The sequence below is a fragment of the Talaromyces proteolyticus genome (assembly GCF_021365285.1).
Source record: "Talaromyces proteolyticus strain PMI_201 chromosome Unknown BGW36scaffold_14, whole genome shotgun sequence".
Lineage (NCBI taxonomy): Eukaryota > Fungi > Ascomycota > Eurotiomycetes > Eurotiales > Trichocomaceae > Talaromyces > Talaromyces proteolyticus.
Genome location: NW_025764290.1, coordinates 1,272,315 through 1,297,511, shown reverse-complemented (window position 1 = coordinate 1,297,511; position 25,197 = coordinate 1,272,315). Strand labels below are relative to the sequence as shown.

Here is a 25,197-nt window from a genome sequence, read left to right as displayed (position 1 = left end):
TAACATTGAACATTTTGAACTCTCGATGAATGGGGCGATGTGCGTCGCGACATACAGAAGTCGGGTACGAGTTATGTGGCATTCAATACATCTATTAACATGTCATTCACTAGCGATTTATTTCTTGAATTTGCACGCCACATGATTCTCTTATTTTTTAAGATAGTACTCGTGATAACATTGGAATCAAAAATGTGAGACCCTTTAACCTCGAGAGTATTAATTTATCGCCGCCTTTCTATTTTCTATATTTAGGACAAGTGTTTAATTCTACAAGAGTTTTTGAATCCTCCAAATGTAAGTTATATAAGTCAAATGTAATTTGTGAGTACCCCCGAACCCTACCCCCAAGCCCTATTCGGCAATACTGCGGTGGAGCGGTGCCATATTCTAACATCTTTCAGCCTCATTTCGCGGTGCTTAAAATCACCACAACATGCCATAATACATACACTTTGTAACACAATACAATAATCTAAGTTTCGTTCCTTTTTCAATGATTTTTGACCACTTATTCTCTTTCCATTTCTTCAGCAATGTACATACCGTTAAATGCCTTACAGTTATTGGGGAGTTAGACAAGATAATTTTTCTTAGGCAGTCTCAGTCTAAGCTATAAATTATTAACGTTTTCCAGGTTTTCATAAATTCATTCTCATTTGAAATGGATTGGTCAATTGGTATCAATAAAGCCTTAATACTATAGGGTGCCTTGTTTCAGAGAGATATGTTTTATCCGTTCGTGTTAGGCCAGTTGATTACCAACAACAATTACACACTCAATTGTTGCCGATCAAGTACCTAATTTACCAGAGATGTTAGTCTAATCCCCATATAGTAAGATGCATTCAGGGTTTGTCTCCGTCAAAGTCTTCGGTCACCTTCCGTACAAAGGTCAACATCCTGTATACCGCAGGAGATTATGGCTCTTAGGTTTCGGCCTTTTTACTGACTGGTCTGGAATAGCCTCTGTGATTTAGGACACGATGACGATAGGAGCCGTTGGGCCTTGGCTTTTCTACTTTGCTCCGAAGCGCATATGGATCCTTGCCTATGAACGAGGTGTTGGCCCATTCTCATACATGACGTCAAGTGATCCCACTAATGCAGCTGGATGATCATCGCTGTAGTCCCTTTTCACCGGGAGTCTCTCTGGCACCGGTCCTATCGATTCAACACTTGTTAGCGATGACACAACCATGTACCTATTCTTTGCAGGAGACAATAGCAATATCTACCGGGCGGTATAGCTATAGATGGCTTCGCTGGCAACTTCGGAGCATCAGATACTGTAATTCTGAGCAACTCGGCAGTTAATCTATTTGAAGCCATTCAGGTCTACTCCGTCTAAGGTTAGAATCAGTATCTGATGATTGTCGAGGCAATTGGAGAGAATGGGAGTATTTCCGCTCATTCACGGCGACTAGTCTGGACGGCTCGTGGACAGCACAGGTTACGAGCAAGGCAGCGCCCTTCGCTGGCAAGGCCAACGGCGGCGGTGCCACTTGGACAAATGATATTAGTAGTGGTGATCTTATAGGGAGCAGTGCTGACCACATGATGTCTATCGATCCGTGCAACATGCTGTTCCTCCACCAGGCCCGAGCTACTAACTCCACCAGAGACTATAACCCTCTGCCTTCTCGACCTGGTCCTTTTACATTGCTTTAAGCAAATTTATTGAGGCAACTGGAGTTGTATTCTAGTTGTAAAACACCTGCAAGCATCATCAAATTTCAAATTGATTATTCGAGTACTCATCTCCTTGCAGAATCCTTTAGGGCGGTAGCTCCAAGGAAAAATATGTACTATCCGTGCCCGAATGATCTGACATGAGTATATGTATTGAAGCTGCTTGTCTCTTCTTCTTAAGTAGCTCCGCATACTGCAAGCTAAGTCGCACAATTGCGCTGTAGAACCTCTAATCAGTATCCAACAGAGTGTTAGAACTACGATAAATATCAACAGCCTGGAAGACCATCAATTCATATGTAGCTGCCTTACATCAATACTACCATGGTCAGCTGCCTAGGAAAGCCCTAGCGAGCCCAGCTTTCCCGAATAGGAAACTTCACCCGCCCATCACCACGGACTCGACTGGCAAGGGCCTCCTATCTGACTGAAATAGTTATATTCAATTACATAGATATATGTATATTGATATTAAATGGCAATTACTGGGAGTTGTAATTAGCGCCAACATTCAGATCGATTCTACATATCTCTAGATAACTACAAGTTGAGTATTAAGCACATGACCATGATCAGGTGACTACAAACCAACAAGCACACAAGGAGCCGCCAGGATGTCAAAGCAAGCACTATGGAAATTTTGGCGCACTGCCCCCCTAAATATATGCATATAACCCCTAGTTATTAGTTAGTAGATATTGCACATTTTATTCTGGAATGCTCCCGTTGGTCGGATGTATCCGGACTTTTAGCCACAGTCTCAGGCAGCAGCCGGTTGCCTGAGCTGTCCTAACCCTAAACAGAAGGCAATTCTGCCATCTTTTTCATATAAGAATCGACAGGAATTTCCTCCTATGCGGACTATAAAGAATCATCAATTGATTGCTATTAATATTTCGTGTATTCTTGCATTGGATATTTTTCTTATTTAATTCCTACACAATAGCAGACTTGTAAACTACAATGACAAAGCGCGCCATTAGTCCTACGCCAACGACACGTCGTATCAAGCCCGATCCTATCAACATGTCCAAATTGACAATCACAAATCTAAATGACAGCGAAGTTATTCACCAAGCATGTACTATTGTCAGTGGCAAATGCCCAAACTTCGACTATGCTGAAGAGACAAACTTCATTACTATCTCCTCTTCGGACGATGTGACCCAAACATCACATACCCAGAACTGGCCTGTCGCTCAAGGGAAATGGAAAGCCCTAGTTATGCTTTCGCCAGGAGAAAATAAACTCATTTTCAATCTTCATCATGTCGGCGCAGTTACGGATACTATCGAACTCAAAGTCACGTACCAACCACTTCTGCAGCTTCCACCTCTTCATCTCGCCATTCTAGTCGCAAAAGACTCGCCGCTGTTGATGGATTGCCCATCATCCAAGTACGGCGGCATATCAACTGCACACAGCAGCATTGAAGCTGCAATTTCCAAGCTTCGCCTGTCAGCATACATGTGGCAGGCACTAACGGCAGAAGACATGCGCCAGAAAGGGCTTGGAAGACGCTCGTTCAGGCTCGATGAGGAATGGGCTCCAAACACTAACTTGCAAATGACCCATCAATATGCGCATGCACCGTCATCTACTCATATGGGCTCTGTTGCCAAAGTGCATATCGTCAAATCAGAAAGGACGGTAGCACAGCTTCGAGATTCCAACGTTGCGCAACAAAATCATCACGGAAGTAGGAGAGATGCGTTGCACGAATACTTCGAGGCGGCGCTCAAGGCTCATGGTCCACCATTCGATTCGAGCTGCCGTCCAGTGGTCGCGGGTATGATGTTAGATTCGCATTATGATACCGACCAATCCCTCATTCTCGGCCACGCGGCACTAGGCTGCCATAAACCAGATGGAATTTCTTTGGGAATATTTGGCAGTCATCTGGCCTACTCCTGGCCACGTTTCATGGAAGAAATTCCCGCTTGTCTGACGGACGTTAGGCCAACTGGGGATACGGTAGGCAATGACAACGGCGAATGCGATACTATGCGCAATGCCTGTTTTGTCGGACAAGGTGCCTTTTTGCACGAAGTCGGCCATGCATTTGGCGCGGACCATACGACGGGGATTATGGCCCGAGGATACAGCAAGGACTGGGGTCGCAACTTTCTTGCAAACAGGTCGGATGGCCGCGATAAAAACGAGGCGAAATGGGACCTGCAGGATGTGCTCAGATTCAAATTACTGCCACACTTCAGACTTCCAGGCGACGATCCCTCCACCAAAGAGTTCAAAAACGCGGAAGTGAGGATTGAGGTGGCTATAGACAGTGATTATGAGGACGATGAAAATGAAAATGATGGATTGGTAGTGTCCAGCTCAGGAGGACTCGCACGAGTCTCAATCCAGAACGGTGATGATGAAGAGAATCTTTACAACATCCTAGATCACAAATCAACACATTTCATTCTCCGGTCAATTCGGACCAAATTCGACAATGAGAAGCCTCTGAAAATCCACGCTCTGGCAATGAACGGCAAAGTCCGAGTTGTGGATGCATGGAAGTTATTGGGCCAGGGAAGATCATATATACGCATACCAAACAGCGACATCAAACTGCGCAAACAGTCTGCTATTTCAACCGACTTCAACGAGAGCGATGATGGGGAATTTCAGTCCTGGGCTTTCCTGCTTCGCGAACGTGGTGCAGATGGCCAACTTCATCGCGCTACCTCGATCGATCTGCGAGTAGGTTGCATAATGGATGGCGCTGTGGTTTACTACGCCGATGGCCACCATGCTAACTGCGGCCCCATGCGAAACCGTCGAACCGGTCAAGCACATAGTTTCGGTGGACATGCTTCTGAAAGTCATGATATTCCGGCAAATGAAACGATTACCAAGGTCGAGGTCGCGACTAGAAGTGATCCTGGCTGGGGTACCTTGGCTGGGATACGAATGACGTTGAGCAATGGAGATAGCTGGGGCCATCTCAACGCCGACGAGGGATCGGAAAGTGTCGTCACACTTCAGCCGCGTGAAGATGAAGTCATTATTGGTTTATACGGAAATAGTTGTGGGCATTCAGGTTTTACGTTCGAATTTGGCATTTTGACGGCCCCTGAAAGTGTTGATTTGCCAGAACAAGTTTATAATATGTCGGAATTGAAAAATTCGGACTGACTATTGCGGAGATTCAAAATGTTAAGGTCTTTATTAACATTTACTGGAACATTTGGTCTTGGAATGTTAGGCGCGCTGATACTCATATACTGGAAGCTTTTGTGAATTAATAAACAAACGTACGTACATGGGTATATTATTGAATCGAAATAAACGGGCAAACCATGCTCTATCTACATATCCGCTCCATGTGTATGTCCATAGCTTAACTAGAAAATCCGGCTTCCTCAAACACAGTGGCTCTAGCCTGAATGACGGCGGTCAATTCTAGAATGAACTCGTATAGTACGACAGCGTTTGTCAGAATATGTCCCAGCGTCACCGTTTCTCCTTCGCTCGAAAGCGATGGCCGATCTTCTTCATCCTCGGTGGTGGCTGTTTCTGTCGTATTTCCGACTGTAGAATTTCTCTCTGAGTCACTAGGAATAAGGCTCCCAGTTAAACTATCAAGACGGTAAGGGCTAGCAAGTCGGCGTCGAAAGTCACTGGTTAATAATGGACGGCGTGAAGGATCCCGAGAATCGGGCGTCCGCAATGCAGGCTCTCGAAATGGTGAGCCAACTGTACTGCGGGGTAAAGACCCTGGTGTCATAATAGAAGCAGCCTCTGGTGCGATGTTGACTGGACGTCCTCTTGGAGACAAGGGGGCCTGATCCGGCTGGACAGAACGAGACACAGGAGGCTGGGAGGTCTGCCGGGAGGCAGCTGTTGATGGTTCCGTAGGAGCGTCATCTAAATGTAACAAATCCCGGCGAGCGGCAACGAGTATATCAAAGTCGGGAATTTCGCTTTGCCATTGTTCAACTTGACTAACCAGTTTCCGCAGAAGTTTTGTGATAGGTGTACTTTTCTCCTCCGACCAGGACGGCTCAGAAAGACCTCTTCTTATGATCTCCAGAGGATCAGGGTGAGGATTACGGCGGTCAGTCTCCGCGGTATTTCCATCTTCTTCATTTTCTGCCGTACGAGAATTTGAGAGCGGTATCGACTTTTCTGCTTCGTAGTCGTAATCGGATGGATCGACCAAAAGCCATTTGTTCAGAGAAACCAGATTAGAAGAGGCAAGGCTCGCGATAACCTCGGTCAAAGCTAGGTTAACAGTAACGCTGTTTGCAAAGAAATTTCCTGCCAGGTTTAAAATCTCCTTGAATATTGGATCATCTACGCGCACGTCAAGTGGCTGATCAGTGGGTCCATCCAGAATACTACTCCGGGGTGATGGTATGAATAATCGGGATTCAAGAATAAGAGTTGCATCCTTGGAGTAGTTTTGGTATGAATCGTTAATTGATGGGTCGTCAAAAATGGTGGTTGCAAGTGAGATGTAGTTCTTAATCTCTGCATTGAGAGCACCAACACTGCGTTGTGGTCCCGATGTCGGCTGCGCTGTTTTGATCAATGACCCAGCAAAGGAATGATGCCTGCGTAGTATGACGGTGACCAGACGTAGTGTCGCTACTATAGTCTCTTTATTTTGGGACTTGAGACTCATCAGAATTAAATCTGCTAAGTTGAAGAGCGACGGTGATGGGCCGGAGTGTTCCTCCGTGAAAGCAGCCAGCAGATCTATTGATTTCCGTCTGCTGACCGACATATGTTTGTTATGTGCTTGCTGTGAAACCTCCATGGCCGGCTCGGTTTCGGTTGGAGATGCCAACAAAAAGTTAAGAGTGCGATGGATAAGTTCCGGTTGGTCGATAGATTCTAATATTCGGCAAAGGTATGTTAAGACCGCTGATGTCGAGCCCCCCTTTACGTCTGAAGACTCCAGAAGAGATGGATATCTATGCTTGTTAGAGACCCGAAGCTATTCCTAACGACCGAATGAGAGCTTACAGAAGCTGTTGCAGGAACAAAACCTGAAAATGGTCCAACAAGGTATCATTGACTTCTTTCGAGCGACAATGGTCTATCGTATCCTGCCAGAAGAGGAGATAGGACATAAAAGACTCAAAATCGGCACCTGTCGGTGTCGGCACATTTCTTCGGATATCATTCTCGTCTGAAAGAGCGATGATCGTGGGTACGTTACCCTCAGCAAAGGTGGGCCGAACATTTCTATTCATGGGTCAACATAATAACCAACAAAGAAATAACCAATCCAGACGTACCTGCTCAGCTGGCTGTATAATGCGCCAAGACCTGTTGCCATGAGCGTTGCCAAGTCACTCTCCATCATCCACTTCTCCAGTATCCGAGATCTAGTGGCAGAATCAATCAAGTACAGCAAACCCGTCCGAGCAAAGTCGCCTGTTCGGCCCTCACGGTGAACATAATCAACTAGGAGGTAAAAGAGCGGAAAATCATCTCTCCGCGTCACGCCCGCAAATTGTTCATCCTCTTCGAGCTCTCGTTCGGGAAGCTCGGGTTGCTTCGGTATAAACCAGGCCGTCAAAATGTTCGGTCTCAAACGGATGTTGTTAGCCACCCCAAAAAGCAGCTCAACCAGTCTCGACTCCACATCTTCCGTGTGAACAGCATTCCTCCGAACAAGATCAACCAGCGCACGCGAAAAAACACGGTTATCCACCACACCGTCCACCTCGGCATCAATTAAAGTATTGAAGAATATTGTTGCCGATCGCACCAATCCTTCGTCTCGGTATGTGATGGACAGCTTCGTCACTGTCACGAATATCTGGGATGTGGATGCGTATGATAAACACGGATGTGGTGCTGGACCACGCGATTCATCACTTAGGACATGGTTGAGACGATCGATACAGCTCCGCGCATGGACTGTAGCAGCCAGCTCGCTGGATTGGGAATTGCTCGTGCGCCAGATTTGCTTGGAGGCTATATGTCAGACACGTACTCCCACAACACTGAAATGGAATAGACTCACTTGGAGAGCATTGCAAGACCTCTTGAACGCCGTCAACCGCTCCACAGGAGTCGTGGTTCGAGGGATTTTGGAGATGTTGCGGGAACCGCCAACAAGTCGAGACCACTTGTACACCTCGAATTAGATTCATGCTTCGTGCTTTGCAGTATGTTCGTATAGTTTCCAGGTCAGTACTCACAAAATCCATGCTTCAAGGAGGATGCTGCATCCCCTTTGACAGAACGAGCCACTGCGGGGACCTGGCGTCTTTGCAGGTGGTCGTGAGAGAGAGCTGGCGAACGGCAGCCTCAGGCCACAAGGTCGCGTGGCTCCACTCGATGCTTAGATAGGGGCTTGGTCCCGATCCGGAATGGCGTACTCTGTGATGTATATTCTTCAGGCATTATTAAAGCTCTTCAATAATACTATTCAATTAATTGCTATGATAGAGAATGGTATTACATATGTAACAAAGGTTAGAGTTCGTCAAGTGTAAAATCATTGAGGTCTTCATCAATGTCGACAAGCGATCAATGCTAAATCAATCTCAAAGCTCATGCCACTGAAGTAATTGCTCTTTCATTATATACACGATGTTAACCCACCTCCACCAATTGATAGAAGGGATGACAGAATGCTATCCACAGGGCTCATTATGCAAACCGAACTCCAACTCCCCAAGCAGACGAAATGACGACGTGAACTCCAGTGACAATGTCTCCAATGCACCCCATCCAAGTCTATTAGAAACACTCCAAGCTCGCAAAATTTGACCAATCCCGGGTTCGTAACAGCGTTATGTGAGCAGCATGTGAGGCAAATCAAAAGTCGTCACTGTCCAGATCCTTCTTCCGTCGGCCGCCTGACTTTCGCTTGCCCTCGTTGTGGTCACTTCCATCCTCGTCGTTCTTTTTTGACGAGTGATCTGGGACCTTTGAGCAGATATCAGCCAAAAAGTCGAGAACCTCGTCCTTGGAGACTGCCTGTTTTAAGTGAGCAGCAGTCACACGTTTCGAGTTGCGATCCCTCGCCTCTTGGGCAGCTTTCGTGACGAGGGATATCATGAAGAGTTCCAATGCCTTGGCTAGGCGGAGTATTAGCGTCAGTGTCACAAGGAGAGGTATAAGGGAGACACCTACAGACTGCAATGGGAGTAACTTGAGCCACCTTGCCGACTTCTTCGTCGGCCTGCATAATGCGCTTGATGCGAGCGACGGGAAATTTGGTTTTGACCTCTATCCCATCCCACGGCTTGGCTTGTCTGGGCTCCTCGGCCGGCGCGGCAGGTGGCGCCGGGACGTGCTGGTCAAACATGATGGCCTGGGGAGCCACGCCGGGTGGTTGGGGAGCAGAGGCGGATAAACGCGCGCTGCGACGGGCCATGTCGAAGCTGTAGTCGTGCGGCAGGGTCTGTTGCACGTACTGTTGGGGAACGCGACTAGCCTGCACGGGCGGTTGATAGCCCGAGTTGAAAAAGGGAGAAGCGTCGTAGGAGGCGCGCTGGTCTAGGGGGCTGGCGAGGTAGGGTGGCTGCGGCTGGTAGGTGTTGTTGAGCGGGCTGGCGAAGGGTTGGAAGGAAGAAAAGTCCGGTGACCGAGGGCGATATGAGCTGTCTGGATCTGTCATGTTCTTTGAAGAGTCAGTCTCTTAGTATTATTTGTTATTATTTTTTGTCACTTTTTTTCACCCAAGGTTTGCGCCGCAGGACCCACAGCAGCAACACAAAAGGAATAACAATAATAACAGTGATAATGGCACAGACCAAACTTACCAACGTGGCTGGATAGTGGACACCAGATGTCGAATGGATGGACAATGGCGCGCCTATGTGACTATGTTATCGTGGCGTTGTTATGTTGGGTTTAGTTGTTGCTAGTGCAATCAACATCCAACCAGCTTCCCCCAGACCGTGGTTTGATAATAATGCGTATGCCTCTTTTGATGCAATTTGTTGAAATTATATTATTATGCCCCTCTTTGCCTTTTCGAGCAAGAAAGGCAGAAAATAAGAGAATAATAAGAGACAGAAAGTGCGTGCTATCGCGATAAACTGGACCAAGCTCTGGTGCAAGGTGCGAGGTGCGTGGTGCGTGGCGACAGGGCGGGGGCGACGGCACAGTGCGTGGTACAAGGCAGATGACAACGGGCGGTGCGTGGTAGCAAGGCTCAGGGATGGGCAGCTGGGCGGCGGCGGAGCGCGGGTCGCAGCGTCCCTTTTAACCCTGCGCGGCGCCTCAGAATTAAATAATAGACGCAATATGCCTGCCAAATGCCAGCCCGCCGCCGTCCCCCCAGCAAGCCAATCACAGCGGCCCCGCCAAGCGCCGTCTGACCTCACCGCGTCGATCATTCGTCCAGTGCGGCCCCGCTATACCCATCTGGTTGGCTGTCTGAGCCACAGCCTGGCAATCTGCGAACCAACGGCAGATGATTGGCTCGTGCTGTCACGTGGGTAACCATAGCAAGCCGCCCTTATTCAACATTCAAACATGGCCTCTTCCACTGAATAACTAATTACTTCTTGCACTGAACAACACATGTTCGAGATTGATGTGTCTCGCAGTTCTTAGGGTTTATCTTTTTCCATTCCTACCCCGTAAAAGTATACTGTCCGATGATGATAGAGCAACAACGAGATGTCCGGGCAGAAACCCATGCTAGGCTGAGGCCGGGGGGTGTCAAATCTTTTTGCTCCCTTGCGGTATCGCCACTGGTTTTCAATCAACCAGCTCGCGTCGATGTGTTTCAAATTACTTGATCTAATCTGAGGGCTTTCTTATTTCCTGCTTACCGTTAGCACCATAATCAGTTCGTGTCATTACAACTAGTTTATTCAATATACGCGGAGCATAGTTTGCGATGTATTTGCATAGATGTGAGCGGTATACTCCATGCTAAATGATGTTTTTATTGCGGTTTGTCAATGGCGTGATGCCTCTATTTAGACGCGCTTTTCTGCCCCCTAGGTACGCCTTGATGCTCGACAAATGTCGGCATATATGTTTGCCCAGGCACTCACTCACGTGTGAGCAAACGTTCAGTACGCTTTTATGTCAAATCTTCTCTTCTACTTTACTCCACAGTTAACTCGATTAACCACTCTACTCAATCCAATTCCACGACATTGAGGCATATCTATACCCATTTTACTCCCGATTTCGCACATCAAAGACGGCTACATCTACTATAAAGCACTCATCAATAGCTCGCATGGCACGTCTTTCTACATATATGTATTCATAGACTTATTCTGATATAGAGAGATACACCATGCAGAACTGCCAGTGTACCGGTGCATCTGATTGAGCCCTTGCTCAAGTGTCAACCCGATGAGGCTGTCCTCCAGCACACACGAGGATCTATCAAGACTTATATTTACTCGATTCTGCATCCAGAGTCCTTGGTCTCGACCCGCGGATGGCCACACTCGACCCTCTTGGTGATTTCACACTTTTCCTCAGGCATCCCGCTGAGCTTCGTTTGGTAATCTAGAACCTCGCACTCTCTGAACCCCGTTTAATAGTTGTTTTCTTACACAAGTGCCGCAGGCGAAAACAGCAGAAAGCTCTTCATCCATGCACCACCAACTGAATGTCTCTCGGTATGTCGAGAATCCCGATCTGAGGAGAAGGTACGAATTTGTATACCTCATTATCTGTAACAGTCGTTGCGCTACGTATATTAACTTCGACAATGACCGCTTCTTGCTGGGCGACCCAGACCCCAATCTTGACTTCGATTACCTGATGAATGATCTCCTGCCGGGAAAATCCCATAAAGTGCGGTTCCTGCATGTGTCACGGAGCTGCTGGAAGGATATTGCGCGTTGGAGATTCCTTCGGTTGGCGGTTTTCAAGACTTGACGAGCTGGTTATTAGCTTTCCAGCTGGAGCACCCTTAGTTCCATATACGCACAAATGCTTGTATAGTGCCCGGCCGAGCCTAAAGAGATATTCCGTAATTAGAGACGGACTTCTAGACAATCTTAATGAGAGTAATCACGAGCCTGAATGGGGGCGACACACTCCCCGATTTCACACAATCTCCTATAGGCGCCCGCCTGCAAAGGGCTTGTACTTTTGTGTGTCTTGATGTTTTCTGTTGCCTTGGGGCAGTGAAATATGCCCTTCCTTCACAACTTCAACCTTACTAATACATACTAGTTACATGTACCTACTACCTAACATATGTTCGCCGTCAATAATTAAAACATAAACATGGTACTTTCTGAGAAAATCTCGAATCGTTAATCTTTCCTATACAAAGTCCCTCGTGTCGCTTGGACTCTATAGCAAATTGTTATTGAAAGATCGGTTTTCACTAGATTATTTCTTATCCCTAGACGCTTCATCTGCATCAATACCTTTAGCTTGATTTGAAATTCAAATTTATTAATTCTTCACGTCGGCTCATAGAGTTGAGACCTGGGATATTAGTGATGCTGGCGAGAACGCGCAATCAAGTGCCATCTAGCTAAACGCGAAATTTGAAACTTAGGCATCTAATAGTCAGATCAGAAGATTTGTGCTTCTCAGGTGGATGCCATATTCCACGCCTTCCAGAAGATAGTGGGGGCGCTGCGGGATGTGGCCAATCAGGTGAATCATGTTCAAACATGAAAAGTTCTGATTGCAGAATTTCGCACTGGCATGTCGTAGTTAAATGGCAGTAGAGATGAGTCTTCGACAAAGGCCAGAAAGGGATTTCTTTCATTCATAAAACAGAAAGAAACAGCAATCGCCACAGCCCACTCCCGCGAAGGATCGGCAGAGGAACGCAGTCTAAGGCCCTACGGATTTCTTCAGGGTAAAATATTAATCCGTTCCGGCCGGAAAGAAATCCAGCCATGTGCTGAATGCGGTCGTTCCTGACCGTATCAAATGACAGCGAACCTCAAAGGATATCAATTGCGCTGTTGAGCAGCGAACTGTACCGTGTTCCGAAATTTCATTTTCAGCGAACGATTTAGCGGATGCATCATGTCCGCGTCTGATCTTCTCCACCTCATCGTCGCGGCTTGAGACCGATGCCTGAAGAATTTCGTGTTTGCCTCAGAAAACCAGATTGACTGATCACAATGGCGAGCATGGAACTGTCAACGGGTCTCTTGGAGATAGTAAAGTGAGTTCCCATCAAAGCACAGCCTTACCCGTCATCAGACCGATGACTAACGGTACCAGTTCTCTCACCCAGGATGACATCCCATACAAGCTGCGGTGTGCCATTTGCAACAAACTGGCAATCAACGCATTTCGCCTACCATGCTGCGACCAAGCGATCTGTGAGAACTGTATGTCATCATATTCCTTCCTGGCCGATTGTGCCACTTTCATCCCTCCCACCTTCTGTTGCAGGCTAACAGTTCCTCCAGGCCAAACTTCCTTGCCCGAAAGCTGTCCTGTCTGTGACCACAATCCCATCTCACCCGATCTTTGCAAACCAAACAAAGCACTTCGCACAACTCTGAAGGCCTTCTTGCGTACGGAAGAGAAGAAACGAGAGAAAGATCGGCCATCAGCTACACCAGTTACAGCTACCCCGAGCGAGAGTGCGGCTGGTCAAAATCAAGATGGCTCTGCGGTTTCTGCAGAATCAAATGTGGAGCCAGTTGCAACTGGCGAGAATGCTGGAGTTGAGGGACCTTCGGTTATAGCATCTATCGAAGAGCCACAGATCGTTGAGAACCAGTCACAAACTCCACTCATCACCTCCGATCAAGTTAGTCCTCCCATCCACTATGAGTATGCTATATGACTAATGGATTTTGTAGGTGGAAGAACCTTTGACCACCACTGTCGATCATCAAGCAGCTGACGACGCTGATGACAATGGCACACAATCTGGCGATGGAGCTTTGGAGGCGGATGAAACTGAACATACTGAGCAAGGCATGGTGCCGACCAACGGATCTAACCAAATGGCCCTCAACATGGGTTTTGGTGTGAATCCGGGATTGATGTCTAATATGCCTTGGGGCGGACAAGACCTAACTGCGATGGCTCAGTTTATGCCGAATGCAGCCACGGGCAATTTTCAGAACCCAATGGGTATGTTTGCATATAAGATTAGTTATGACTAGTGAAAGAGCACTAATTGAAATGCAGGAATGCTAGGAATGGATCCGATGACTGCAGCTCAAGGAATGTTCGGGGGTTTTGGTATGAACATGAATAATATGAGCAATGGCATGAATATGGGATATGGTACAGGGCAGCAGATGTATGGCAACTGGAACAACTCTCAAAACAATATGTACAATCCAACTGCATTCTCGAATGGTATGGGCCAAGATTATCAAGCATCTGGATATGCTGGCTACATGTCTCAAGACAACGGAAACTTCTCTCAGATGCAGCAATATCCTAACCAAAATTATCATCAAGGTGGCTACTATGGCAATGGATCAGGCTATATGAGAGGCATGGGTCGCGGCCGTGGCCGCGGTTATTATCGTGGAGGTCGTGGAGGCTACTATGGCCATATGCAAGCTAACAACCAGTATTCAGGCGACTATCAGCAACAGGCTTACCAGAATAATGTATCCCAAGAAGCCGTGGACCAGTCCTTAGAGGCGCCCACTGAAGAGGACATTAAAAAATTCAACGATGAACTAGCCCCTGGCGGAGAGAGCGATTTAGCAGACGGCCCATCTAGAGAGGATACTACTACCCTTACTACCTCTAATGCCTTAGCTGCATCTGCAGAAACGAAGGACCTGGATAATCCTGATCGTACTGATCGTACTGATAGTCACGTGGATCATAAATCTGATGAACAAGAAGTCATTAATAACGATGACTCCACACCTCAACTACAAGGTATTCCAACCATTGACAGTGTTGATAGTGCAGCTTCCCAGCCTAATGTCTATCACAACGGCCCCATGATGAATCAAGGGTATGGACGCGGCAGAGGTTATGGTCGAGGAGGATTCTACAATAGTCGAGGGGGTTATTACAACAACACAAACTTTCAAGGACCGCCCCCAGGACAAGGTGTGGTAGGCGCACCATTGGCGCCACGTGCGATGCGTCAAGGACTTCCGAATACCAGTACGCGGCGACTCTTTGCTGCAGAACAGAACCCGTCAACAGCAGACACTTCGGAGAATGTCTCGCAACGGTAAGGATTACGAATCTTGAAAATTGGTCACGTCGATCTTACTAACAAATATCACAGTGCCACGCCAGCAGCCATGAATGGAAATACTCGTCTACTGTCACCATCTGTCCAAACATCTCAAGTGCAAACTCGATCGCCTTCACAGGGAGGCTCTCGAACTCAATCACGGCCTCGGTCACCGTCTGCTCCGAATTCTCGTCATGACCGCACTCGACGTGAGCGATCTGAAGCCTATGATGATGAAGGGGACGGAGACAAAGACCGACGAAGGGACGATCACCGACGTTCTCGACGTGATGGTGAAAACCGTTCACGTTCGCGCTCACGCTCGCCATCAGTGACAGAAGAGACGTCTCGACGATCCTCGCGTCGTCCTGACCACAATCGGGATCGTGATAAAAAATCAAACCGCTCTCGTCGCCATCGTAGCCAGAGCAGAAGCCGTTACCACAACCGTGATTCTCTTGCTCCAGAGACCAACGGCGGCGACAAACATGACCTTGCGAGCCGAATCACGCATGCACAACGACTTAGCAAGGACTCTTCAAGTCGCCATCGCGAGGATCGGAGCAGGAAACATGACCGAGACCGCGAGCGTGACAAGCGTCGCGACCACGAAAGGGAACGAGACCGCGACCGCGACCGTCCCCGTGAAAAGGATAAACATCGAGATCGAGATCGCGAACGTGAACGTGACCGTGACCGTGATCGGGAGAAGGACCGTAAACGCTCCCGTCGCGATCGCTCCGTTTCCCCTAACGATAGCGAGTCTTCGTACCGCCATTCTCGACGCATCAAACGCAACCATAAAGATGACAACGATAATGAAAAGCGCAAACCATCTACCAAGGACCGTGCCGATGCGAAATCAGGTGATTCGTCAACGAAGGACCCGCATACTCTAGAACGCGAGGCCCGTAACCGCGAACGCATGATGAAAGAGCAACAGCGGCGCAGTGCGATCACCTCTGATCGTGATAGCAAGAATTCTCGTCACCGTCAGGAGCGCAACTTGACTGGTGGTCGCAGGCTTAGTTATAGGTACGACGACGACGAAGATGAAATGAATCGCATAGAAGAGGAGCGGGAATCAAGCCGTTGGGCATAGGATTTATTGCATGCAACACCGGACTGGGAAAACCGGAGTCTGGTTTTTACTGTACAATACATACTTAAAATCATGATACATTTGCCTGACTTCATTGTATTAGCATTGGGAGGTGCTAATAATTCTCTCTCGCGACTTTTTTTAGCATCATGCGCGTGGCACAAGATTAAGAGATTAATTCTCGAATTGCGACATAAAAAACTGAACGTTGATCCTAGCATCTCTCCACAGAGTCCATAGTAAATTAAACTGTTCCAGTGGAGAAAAATATCAATCTCTAATATTTGTAGCTAGTTATCTAAGTTAAGCAATAAATTTCTGAGTCCGGATGTTCAGACTTAGGCTATTTGGACACATCGACACTGTAAATGTAACACATGCGACGCCTAATGAGAACTCATATCGCGTAATACTCGCTAGACTCTTTGCGATGAGTTATTCAACATATTTGTATTGTTAGTCTTGATGCTTATGCCAGATGTCGTCGACAACATTGAACCGGCCGAAAATAAGGAAAGCCGAAACGGACGAACAGGTCCGAACAATAACCCTAACATCAATATAAAGCATATAAGTACATGACAGGACTGCTATTTGAACGAAGCAAAATTAAACATCCTGTAAATTCAGAGAATTCAGAGGAAGGACTTTTTTTCTTTTCATCGAGTCAGTACTTTCACTATCATCTTCATTCCGTTCTGCGGAAGATATACTCAACGCCGCATCAATGTCGCAACGCACTACTAAGTTGTCTGGGAAGAATATCCTGCTTATCGGGGGCAGTTCTGGTATTGGCTTCGCCGTTGCCGAGCAGGCTCTTCAAGATGGAGCACATATAACCATCAGCTCGTCAACAGAAGACAGAATCTCCAAGTCGGTGAATAGCCTCCGAACCAACTTCCCAGAGCAGGCGGACAATGTGCGAAGCTATGTTGCCGACTTGTCTTCCAAGACAGAGCTTGAGCGGACTGTAGAAGGACTTCTTCAATACGCGGCAAAAGACTCTCCTATCGATCATATAGTCTTCACTGCCGGCGATGTGCCGCCCTTAGACCCTCTTCCAGAAGCCTCCTTTGACCACATCGATGCCTTCTTTGCAGTACGCTTCTATGGCGCCATAACCGTCGCCAAATATGCTCCTAAGTACATGGTTCCAGCCAAGTCATCGTCGATCACTTTGACTTCAGGCACTCAGGCGCACAAGCCGACAATGTGGCTGCCCCCAGCCATCGGGTGCGTCGTTGAGGGATTGATGCGTGGTTTGGCTGTCACGCTGCCTCCGATTCGCGTCAATGTAGTGTCACCTGGGTTTATTCTAACTGAAATTATTGAGAGACTACCCAAGGAAATGTCCGAAAATGCTATTGAGCGACATAAACAACAATCTTTGACAAAAGACGTGGGATATCCGGGAGACACTGCGGAGGCATACCTGTATTTTATGAGGGATAGTTTCGTGACAGGCTCTGTTCTGGTCACGAATGGGGGAGTATTTCTAGTATAGCATTGTCGTATCAATTTTGGGGGAAGAAAAAATGATCAAACCGAACACCATTTGTAAATCAGTGTGATCGATCTAGTTATACAAAGCAATATATTTGCAGTTTGCCTTGATAAAATAGTATGTAATCATAAGATATTGTTAAAATTAAAATCTTTTTTAAAATCTTTTAAAATGTCATAATGTATTGCTACTGTAATATTTCTTTTCTATAAGAATGATATAAAAGTAGTTATATATTCTATAATACTGTTAATTCTATAAAACTGTAGTTGGTTTTGAGGATGTTATATAAAAAATACAGTAGAATTGATTTATAAAAGACTTTTCCAGTTAAAAAAGTTATAGGGACGTTTTGGTAGCTTAGAACGTTTTGAAGCGCTCCAGACGTTTTTGGCGGGTTTCTGCCTTCTCAAAGGTACCCGCCAACGCCCCCACCAATTCTACGTGGGTAGTCCTCCATCGAGTCAGACGAGTGATTTGCAGGCAGAGTCTTATCCCTAGTTCGTCTCTTGGCAACATTTCTTAATCCGGCAATCCTACGATTCGACTTGAATGCAGGGCTTTCCATGTCTTGGTTTTGTTGTAGGTGTCTTTGAGATTGCGATCGTCGAGTGGTACCTCGAAGTGTTTTGGGGCTCGTGTGGTCGTACACGAGGACGACAGGCGGCGCCGCGAGTACGTTCTCTTCGCCTGGCATTCCTCGCCTGTATATGCCAGGGTAAAGACACTGAAACACACCGGCGACATCGTCATAAAATTGGTCTCCACTTGACGGTGTCCTTGAGCGTCTAAGACAAGAGCTTGGATTCATCGGGAATCTCTCCTCGCACCAATCGGAGGATCCAGGGGACATAATGAGATAGTCGTACGAAGAGGAGGCAATTTGTTGGTGTAGATCTATTGCCCGCCGAACTATATTGTCTTTAAAAGTTTTTGAGGTGCGGCTCAAGAGTCTCCTCATCGATCTATACAGTAAAGGATTTAGCTAGTTCATCAGAAAGCTTCTCTATCCTACGCTTTCTCCGGCGCTGAAAAGACTCCGTTTGGGTCAACGAGGTAATAGTGTCCGATCTCCATTTTTTAGCAAGAAGAATTGTGTCTGTATCTTTGTCAAACAATATTCTTCCTACCAGAATGGCCATACGCACCCTCATCGTCACCGCTCCTTTTCATGACCGACAATATGTCATCGAATGTCGCCTCAGAGTCGCTGGTCACTCCAATGGGTTAGGTCTCGCTGAAGATGTTTTCGGAAAGATATTCCCAGATGTGACGGCCAAGGACAATGTAAATGCAGGTGCTGAGATTCACCAGCCACATAATCCACTCGACATCCGAGTCATGACAGCTTTCATTGGCAAGACCAAGCTCGCGAATAATCGAGGCTTGGTCCTTGCGATCAAGTGCTCTGTGAAAGATGCTCCTGAAGTCTCGAGACCTTTTTCTCAAGTCTTTCCCGACGCTGTTGACCCACCATTGGATGGCGTCCTGGAGACTTTCGACTCTTCTCCCTATATCCACGTCTGTTATCTGATCCGTGGCACTTTGAAGCTTCATGATCTTGGAAATAGCTGCGTCCAGGCGATATCTTAAGACGTCGTTCTCCTCCTGCAGATCTCTGGGATCACCAAGAGCCTTCAACCGGACCGAATCTGAATAGTCCATGGTTGAACGATGAGCAATGCTATGGTGGTTAGCACACTGTCTCAAGGTCTCCGAGACGGAAAATATTGGAAGGACCTGGTATGGAAAGTTGGTCTGGAGGAATGAAGATTTTTAGGAAACTGAGGAGCCCCGGCGTGGTGTGCGCCCGACCTCTTCTTATATTACCTTCCTTGGCTGTGACTGCACACGACAAAAAATAAGCGTGTCCATGGATGACGTGTTGTAGGGATACGGTTTTGGACTTACAGTATTTCAAAATACGTATCTTTTCCTTTCTTTTCTATTGTGCGCGATTCTCTCTTTCTTCTCTTTTCTTTTTTTTTTTTTTTAAAAAAAAAACTCAACGGAACGGCAAAGATCAAAACAATTTGATACTTAAGTAGAACACATCCTGAAAAAAGGGAGGCAAATATTTTGGTCATATTCGGCTTGTTCTCGCGAAACTGGTAATTCAGAGAATTGTGACAAATAACGTCACACTAGTTTCTCGAATAACACTGTGATTCATACTAATACTTACGCAGTGTGACACATTCTGAACATGGTCAAATCAGGAGAGGTTTTCCGTGACAACAACTTACGGCTGCATACAAGACTCATCTTACAGGAAATTTTCTCGCTACACAGGGCTCTGTCTTGCCAATGAGCCATTCAAATTCATTCAGAACGCGAAGTACCCTGAAAGAGCCCACGGAGTATGTGTGGCCCCCGCTTTGCGCAGTTGCGGAGCCTCAAGCCCCTGCTGTGAGAGACTTGAGGGTGATAAAGACCTCACCCACGCCGGGTGGCAGACTCCTCGACCTGATGGGGGTGACACCTACCTTCCTTCAAGCACAGTTACACGGATTCAGCTGATTCAATGTTTTTCGGCGGTACATCGATATCTGCTGGGCTTGTTCTTCGGAGCAGAAGAAAGGAGACCAAGGGGATGAAAGTTATTATCGCAATCGATTTCGGTATGATATGTGCAAAACACACCTTTTACTTAGGAAACAATTTTCCTTAACATTGATACTTGTTGTAGGCACAACCTATTCGGGCATCGCTTATGCCAACACAGGAGAAGTAAGTAATTAGCTACGGTGTCCAAACATGCTCCCGGCGGCTGATCTGACAAAGACTATGCGGATCATAGGCCGATAAACAAACGGTTATGAGAAACTGGGGGCGAGGAACTCCTAGCGATGATAAAGTCCCAACGTCAGTGACACCTACGTGTACCCCGCAGCCCTTCTAACTCTGTGCTCTAGAATCCTACGCTATGATAACGGTGGTACGACTGGTCCTTTTAAATGGGGCTTCCAGGCACGGAAACAGTTGCGCAAGGGGCGAAAGATGCATGAGTGGTTCAAGCTAGGGCTTTGTCCTGAACATGAGGAGCGACGTGCCGCCGAGTCTGAGCTGAGCAGGAAATACCCCAGTACAACGGCCCTGGCCCCAGTCACGGGAGACAAGGATGAAAAGCTTGTCGTCGACTATCTCTCAAGGCTCAAGAGGCGCGTTGACGAGCACTTCGGAGAGTTTGATGTGCGTGTCTATGAACTCCCGAGGAAGTACATCGTCATCGTTCCGGCAATATGGGACCATTGGGAGCAAGACAGAACCCGTAACTACGCCCAGAGAGCTGGCATAGGAAAGGGGAGTTGGCTACAGATTATCTCAGAACCCGAGACTGCCGCCACCTTCGCGTTGGACAGAATGCCCCGGCTCGGCTTAAGGGCGGGAAATACGTTTGTCATATGTGACGCTGGTGGAGGGTGAGTGAGGTCTTCCATTGTCCCAGGCTCTTTGTCATTCTAACTATCGCCATCTCTTCACAGTACCGTTGACCTTACATCTTATACGATCCGGTCCCTGGACCCCATCAGTCTTGCTGGTGCTGGAAAGCGCTCTGGCGGACTACGCGGCAGTAGCTTCCTTAACAGAATATTTGCAAATTGCCTTCAACACAAACTCCGAGATTATTATGGGGGCTGGGATCAAGGATTTCTGGACTATGCCGTGGATGAATTCGAAAGACGAATCAAGACCGAGTTCACAGGTGACGGGGATAACGGGACATACACAATCATGGTGCATGGATTAGCTGATAGCCATCGGCACAGAATCATTGGATGCTCTCTCGAACTGTCGGTCAAGGAGCTTCGAGAAAATGTGTTCAAGGAGGCCATCGCTAAGATTCAGGGGCTCGTCCGCAATCAGATCGCCACGACGTCGGGGCATCAAGGCTATCCTGCTTGCTGAGGGCTTCGGTCAAAGCGCATATCTCAAGTAACAACTTGAGCTGGTGCCTTCCGTCAAAGACCAAAGGATCCTGATCCAGCACATCGAGAACAGGCAAGTCAAGAGTTCACTAATCCTGGGGCAATTATCTAATAGATAAACACTATGCAGCAACAGCGCCATAGTTCGAGGAGCGTTGATAGCGGGCCTTACTCGACATAGCAAAGACCAAGATGGAGTGTTCAGGGTCCGAGGTCCCCGAGTCGAGTCTAGGATAGCTGGGAGATCCTATGGAACCTGTGCCTATCAGCGGTTCAACCCGAAGGAAGACGATGCGTCGAGAAAGTAAATCTATCATTCTCACAGCGAGGCGTTCTTGACTGGAGCTAACCGAGCGCAGGCAACGCCTATCAACTGGGGAAGACCTAATAGAGCGTATGCAATGGTTTGTCAACGAGGTATGGATCAGACTACGAGATGTTGTTCCTCTCGGGACTTGTTTTAACTCAAGGAAAAGGGTCACAGCATCCAAGACCGAGTTCTGAAGCCTTTCGAGTTCGAAAAAGAACAGGAAGTTATTATGGGTCCGATTCAAGAAGTCGTTATTCACATTTATAGTAGCGAGACACGGGATGCAGGTGGGATCGTTGAGCCCAAGTACTCAGACGATCCAGGTAGGATTCTCAGCACTCGGCCGAGATACTAACTAACGAGTACAATGCGTTAGGTCTCCGAGAATGTGCCCAATTGAAGATGGACCTCCGGGACCTAGAATTGCCCATCGAAAAATACAACGGCATAGATTTGTATGTGCTAAAATTGACATCGAGATGACCTTGGTCTCTGCAAGCTTGTCTTTTTGTGGGATATATGGCAAAGGTACCAGCAAGGAAAAGAGATTCGGACCAAAGTTGGTCCAGTTTGTATGATTGGGGTCTCTGCCTGGATAGGGTATGATGAAAGTTAACAGAAGTTTCGGCAGGAGGCCGAAGTACTTTGTGTATCTAACATACACAATTCAAACAATCACACGATGGACCCAAGAGCTTCAATGTAACACGCATGTAGTATGTGGCAGCCGAAACTCTATCCCAAACCAATTGAACTAGACTAAGTTGATGTCCAACCTACAGGAGATAACCAGTTCAGCAACTTGCAGTTTCCAAGCACCTGCCTAAATATGCAGGATAAGCCACTCTATCCTTTAAACAGGCATTTCTTTAACCAGGTTGTAGTTGACGGGGCACTCTGATACCACTACCTTGCCCAACATCTCGAGGAACCCTTATACCATTGCCTCCACCAGTGTACTTGGGAACTCTACTATTACTGACTTCAGCGGGTGTGCGAGGTACCATAATTCCACCGCCTGGCTGAGGGTATCGGGGCACTCGAATGCCACTTTTTGGGGGATCTCCTTTCTCTGTATCCGGCCCATCACCGACAGGAAAATATTGATAAGATGATCCTAAGCGTCATGAACAGTATGATGATAATAGCAATGGCGTCGTTTTCCTTAACCATTATTTCGGTATTGTGGGATGATAGGACTCGCAAGAACGCCGCAGTCTGCAGATCCGATGTCCAGCGCTCGAGTCGCTTCTCTAATTTATTCCGCAGCAAAAAGCAGCAATTGAACAAAGCCTTGTCCGGCTTTTAAACTAATAAATACTCGCCAAGATGTCAGCTCAATAGACTCACATGGATGTGATAGCGCTTCGTTCGAGTATGACCATAGCAACCCACTACTGACACTGATGAACGGATCCCCAAGGAACCTCGACGTAGCTGGGAAAGAGAGAGCCAGAACTCACATTGAACCACAATTCAGCTATATGAAAGCGACGACTCAAGATTGGGTATTCCGGTTTGACAACGCTCCGCAGCAATTGACGGGTGGCAAAGGGTAGGATTGTTCATCGTGACTGAGAAAATTGCTATGGTAAATAAACAAACAAAGTCGGACAAGGCTGTAAAGATGTTGCTCTTAGGCGTCAAGCGAGGCCAATCATCACTTCATGTTGTCGGCCAGACCCTGTCAGATGACCGGCGCCGCTGAAGTTCCTGTATAACGCACATGTGTAGATTGTAAGTGTAAATAGCTTTGTGTTGAATTGAATAGGCAAGAGCGTGCTTCGAAGGGATCTGGAATGATATTATACCTCGCTTTCTTATTAATATAGAAAACTTAAATGGCTCTAGAATGAAATAATTACTCAGACTGTACTCTGCCCCATTCGAATTTGTACTCCTTGATGCCAAAACCCGGGTGCATGTGTTTGATTGGTCGAATGTGAAAGTCGGCCCCATCCCGACCCTTGCCGTTGATTTAATTGGTTAGATTGTCTTTACAACCAATCAACATCATAGCACAGCCATTGTAGAAACTCGTCTTTGATTTTAATTTATAGAGCTTGATACTCTCATATCTGGATATCGTCATCACGATTTTTTTTTCTATTTGTAAGCGGACGAAAAACTTCTACTCAGTAGTCAACAATGTGGGAGACGGTTGAGATATCTGAAGATAAATAGCCCGCTGAGCCCAGCTTGAAGTGGGAAGAGTGAAGCAGAAACAAGCAGAAAGAAAATCCAGAGTCCATTATCCTCATTACAAATTCCTTCAAGTTAAAGCTATATACAATGTCTACATCTGGCGCGGATCGCAAAACGGTGAGTGAACTGCTATATGTCCTTAGATTCTAGGTTGGACATTGCTTCTAACCAATGCTGCAGAAATGGGACATTGTCTCTGAAATACCCAGTCTTCATGGTAAGGTAGCCATTGTAACTGGTGCAAAGTAATGCCACCCTCCGTGCCATGAAAGATTGAACCAGCTAACAGGCTCCCAGCTCCCCGACTGGCATGGGTTTTAATGTCGCCCAGCAACTCGCTCTTAAGGGAGCCAAGGTCTATGTGTCAGCAAGGTCCTTGGAAAAGGCTGATAAAGCAATCAAGCAAATGAAAGAGGATAATCCCTCACTTGCTCGTGATGACTTGCTCCATCCTCTTGCCCTCGAACTCGGCGACCTTCAGAACATTAACACCGTAGCGGCGAAGTTCGCAGCTGAAGAGAAGAGATTGGACATCTTGGTGAATAACGCTGCATTGCTAGCTAGGCCTCTGGACTTGGATAAGAATGGGATTTCGGTGTCCTTTGCAACCAAGTAAGTGTGTCGACAATCAGAAAGGCTCAATATCACTAATTTAATAAACAGCCACCTCGCCCCTTTTCGTTTGACAACCGCTCTTCTTCCCCTCCTCAAGAAAACGGCAGCGGAGTACTCCGGAGTTCGCATTGTAAATGTTGGCTCTGATGTCCATCTTAAGCTCCCACCGAGCATCCAGCTCAACAATATTGCCGACTTCAATCAATCTTTTGGGTCCACTGATAGTGCAGAGAGCAATCTATTTCGCTACGCGCTATCCAAATTGGCAAACCACCTCTTCAGTGCTGAACTCCAGCGACGACTAGATGCAGAGAAAGTCCCTATCGTCACCGTTGGACTGCACCCTGGTTATGTTTTGACCGGTATGTAGAAAGATTGCCCATTTATTTCATATGCACGTTTTGTGGAAAGATGTTTCTGACGACGGTTCCAGACGGTGCAAACAGGCATATCGACAAGTATCACTCGGATATACGTGAGAGCATCGTAGTAAGGTCACTTTCGCCACTTGATGGTGCGTTGACAACCGTATTTGCTGCGGCCCACCCGGAAGTATGGGAGAAGAGGGATTTATATGGTGGTGCCTATGTTGAACCATACGGACGTATAGAGCAACCAAGTGAAGACGCGAGGGATCCTATTCTGGCGGCGAATCTGTGGAAGTCCAGCGAAGAAGCTTTGCAGAGAATTGGCGCTTAAGAGCAGAGATCATGGCCCAGCAATGACATGGAGCAAATAATAGATTAT

General features: G+C 47.1%; 10 protein-coding genes across 10 annotated transcripts; 6 read left to right on the top strand and 4 right to left on the bottom strand.

Annotated features, from left to right (window-relative positions):
- Positions 1–842: 842 nt before the first annotated feature.
- BGW36DRAFT_401628 (glycosyl hydrolase family 62-domain-containing protein) lies at positions 843–1,671 on the top strand (the record flags this gene model as incomplete). The annotated part of the gene is made up of 5 exons (XM_046218767.1): positions 843–905; positions 981–1,092; positions 1,251–1,336; positions 1,358–1,375; positions 1,402–1,671. The coding sequence occupies 5 exons, from the start codon at positions 843–845 to the stop codon at positions 1,669–1,671; spliced, it is 549 nt and encodes a 182-aa protein (XP_046066543.1).
- Positions 1,672–2,571: 900 nt separating this feature from the next.
- Positions 2,572–4,950, top strand: BGW36DRAFT_390472 (putative peptidase family-domain-containing protein). The gene has a single exon (XM_046217483.1). It carries the CDS (start codon positions 2,656–2,658, stop codon positions 4,831–4,833), a length of 2,178 nt encoding a protein of 725 aa, XP_046066542.1. The 5' UTR covers positions 2,572–2,655; the 3' UTR covers positions 4,834–4,950.
- BGW36DRAFT_466154 (Retinoic acid induced 16-like protein-domain-containing protein) lies at positions 4,951–7,927 on the bottom strand. The gene is made up of 5 exons (XM_046222327.1): positions 7,857–7,927; positions 7,679–7,783; positions 6,945–7,621; positions 6,670–6,891; positions 4,951–6,617 (listed from the first exon to the last, which is right to left on the bottom strand). The coding sequence occupies exons 1-5, from the start codon at positions 7,863–7,865 to the stop codon at positions 5,039–5,041; spliced, it is 2,592 nt and encodes an 863-aa protein (XP_046066541.1). The 5' UTR covers positions 7,866–7,927; the 3' UTR covers positions 4,951–5,038.
- A 551-nt stretch (positions 7,928–8,478) lies between these two features.
- On the bottom strand, positions 8,479–9,283 carry BGW36DRAFT_433209 (histone-fold-containing protein; the record flags this gene model as incomplete). Its single annotated transcript, XM_046221242.1, has 2 exons — positions 8,479–8,741; positions 8,797–9,283. 2 exons carry the CDS (start codon positions 9,281–9,283, stop codon positions 8,479–8,481), a joined length of 750 nt encoding a protein of 249 aa, XP_046066540.1.
- A 3,251-nt stretch (positions 9,284–12,534) lies between these two features.
- BGW36DRAFT_420625 (uncharacterized protein) lies at positions 12,535–16,105 on the top strand. Its single transcript, XM_046219510.1, has 6 exons — positions 12,535–12,778; positions 12,838–12,947; positions 13,029–13,375; positions 13,428–13,704; positions 13,762–14,779; positions 14,837–16,105. The coding sequence occupies exons 1-6, from the start codon at positions 12,735–12,737 to the stop codon at positions 15,885–15,887; spliced, it is 2,847 nt and encodes a 948-aa protein (XP_046066539.1). The 5' UTR covers positions 12,535–12,734; the 3' UTR covers positions 15,888–16,105.
- Positions 16,106–16,614: 509 nt separating this feature from the next.
- Positions 16,615–17,391, top strand: BGW36DRAFT_364977 (oxidoreductase; the record flags this gene model as incomplete). The annotated part of the gene is made up of 1 exon (XM_046214613.1): positions 16,615–17,391. One exon carries the CDS (start codon positions 16,615–16,617, stop codon positions 17,389–17,391), a length of 777 nt encoding a protein of 258 aa, XP_046066538.1.
- A 409-nt stretch (positions 17,392–17,800) lies between these two features.
- On the bottom strand, positions 17,801–18,447 carry BGW36DRAFT_412066 (uncharacterized protein; the record flags this gene model as incomplete). The annotated part of the gene is made up of 1 exon (XM_046219197.1): positions 17,801–18,447. Exon 1 carries the CDS (start codon positions 18,350–18,352, stop codon positions 17,801–17,803), a length of 552 nt encoding a protein of 183 aa, XP_046066537.1. The 5' UTR covers positions 18,353–18,447.
- A 171-nt stretch (positions 18,448–18,618) lies between these two features.
- Positions 18,619–19,056, bottom strand: BGW36DRAFT_364975 (uncharacterized protein; the record flags this gene model as incomplete). Its single annotated transcript, XM_046214612.1, has 1 exon — positions 18,619–19,056. One exon carries the CDS (start codon positions 19,054–19,056, stop codon positions 18,619–18,621), a length of 438 nt encoding a protein of 145 aa, XP_046066536.1.
- An 859-nt stretch (positions 19,057–19,915) lies between these two features.
- BGW36DRAFT_433204 (uncharacterized protein) lies at positions 19,916–23,189 on the top strand (the record flags this gene model as incomplete). Its single annotated transcript, XM_046221241.1, has 10 exons — positions 19,916–20,012; positions 20,081–20,121; positions 20,192–20,256; positions 20,307–20,813; positions 20,877–21,269; positions 21,451–21,624; positions 21,680–21,737; positions 21,797–21,953; positions 22,007–22,085; positions 22,994–23,189. 10 exons carry the CDS (start codon positions 19,916–19,918, stop codon positions 23,187–23,189), a joined length of 1,767 nt encoding a protein of 588 aa, XP_046066535.1.
- A 733-nt stretch (positions 23,190–23,922) lies between these two features.
- BGW36DRAFT_441135 (putative short-chain dehydrogenase) lies at positions 23,923–25,195 on the top strand (the record flags this gene model as incomplete). The annotated part of the gene is made up of 5 exons (XM_046221549.1): positions 23,923–23,952; positions 24,016–24,080; positions 24,208–24,447; positions 24,499–24,812; positions 24,884–25,195. 5 exons carry the CDS (start codon positions 23,923–23,925, stop codon positions 25,147–25,149), a joined length of 915 nt encoding a protein of 304 aa, XP_046066534.1. The 3' UTR covers positions 25,150–25,195.
- Between the last annotated feature and the right edge of the window lie 2 nt (positions 25,196–25,197).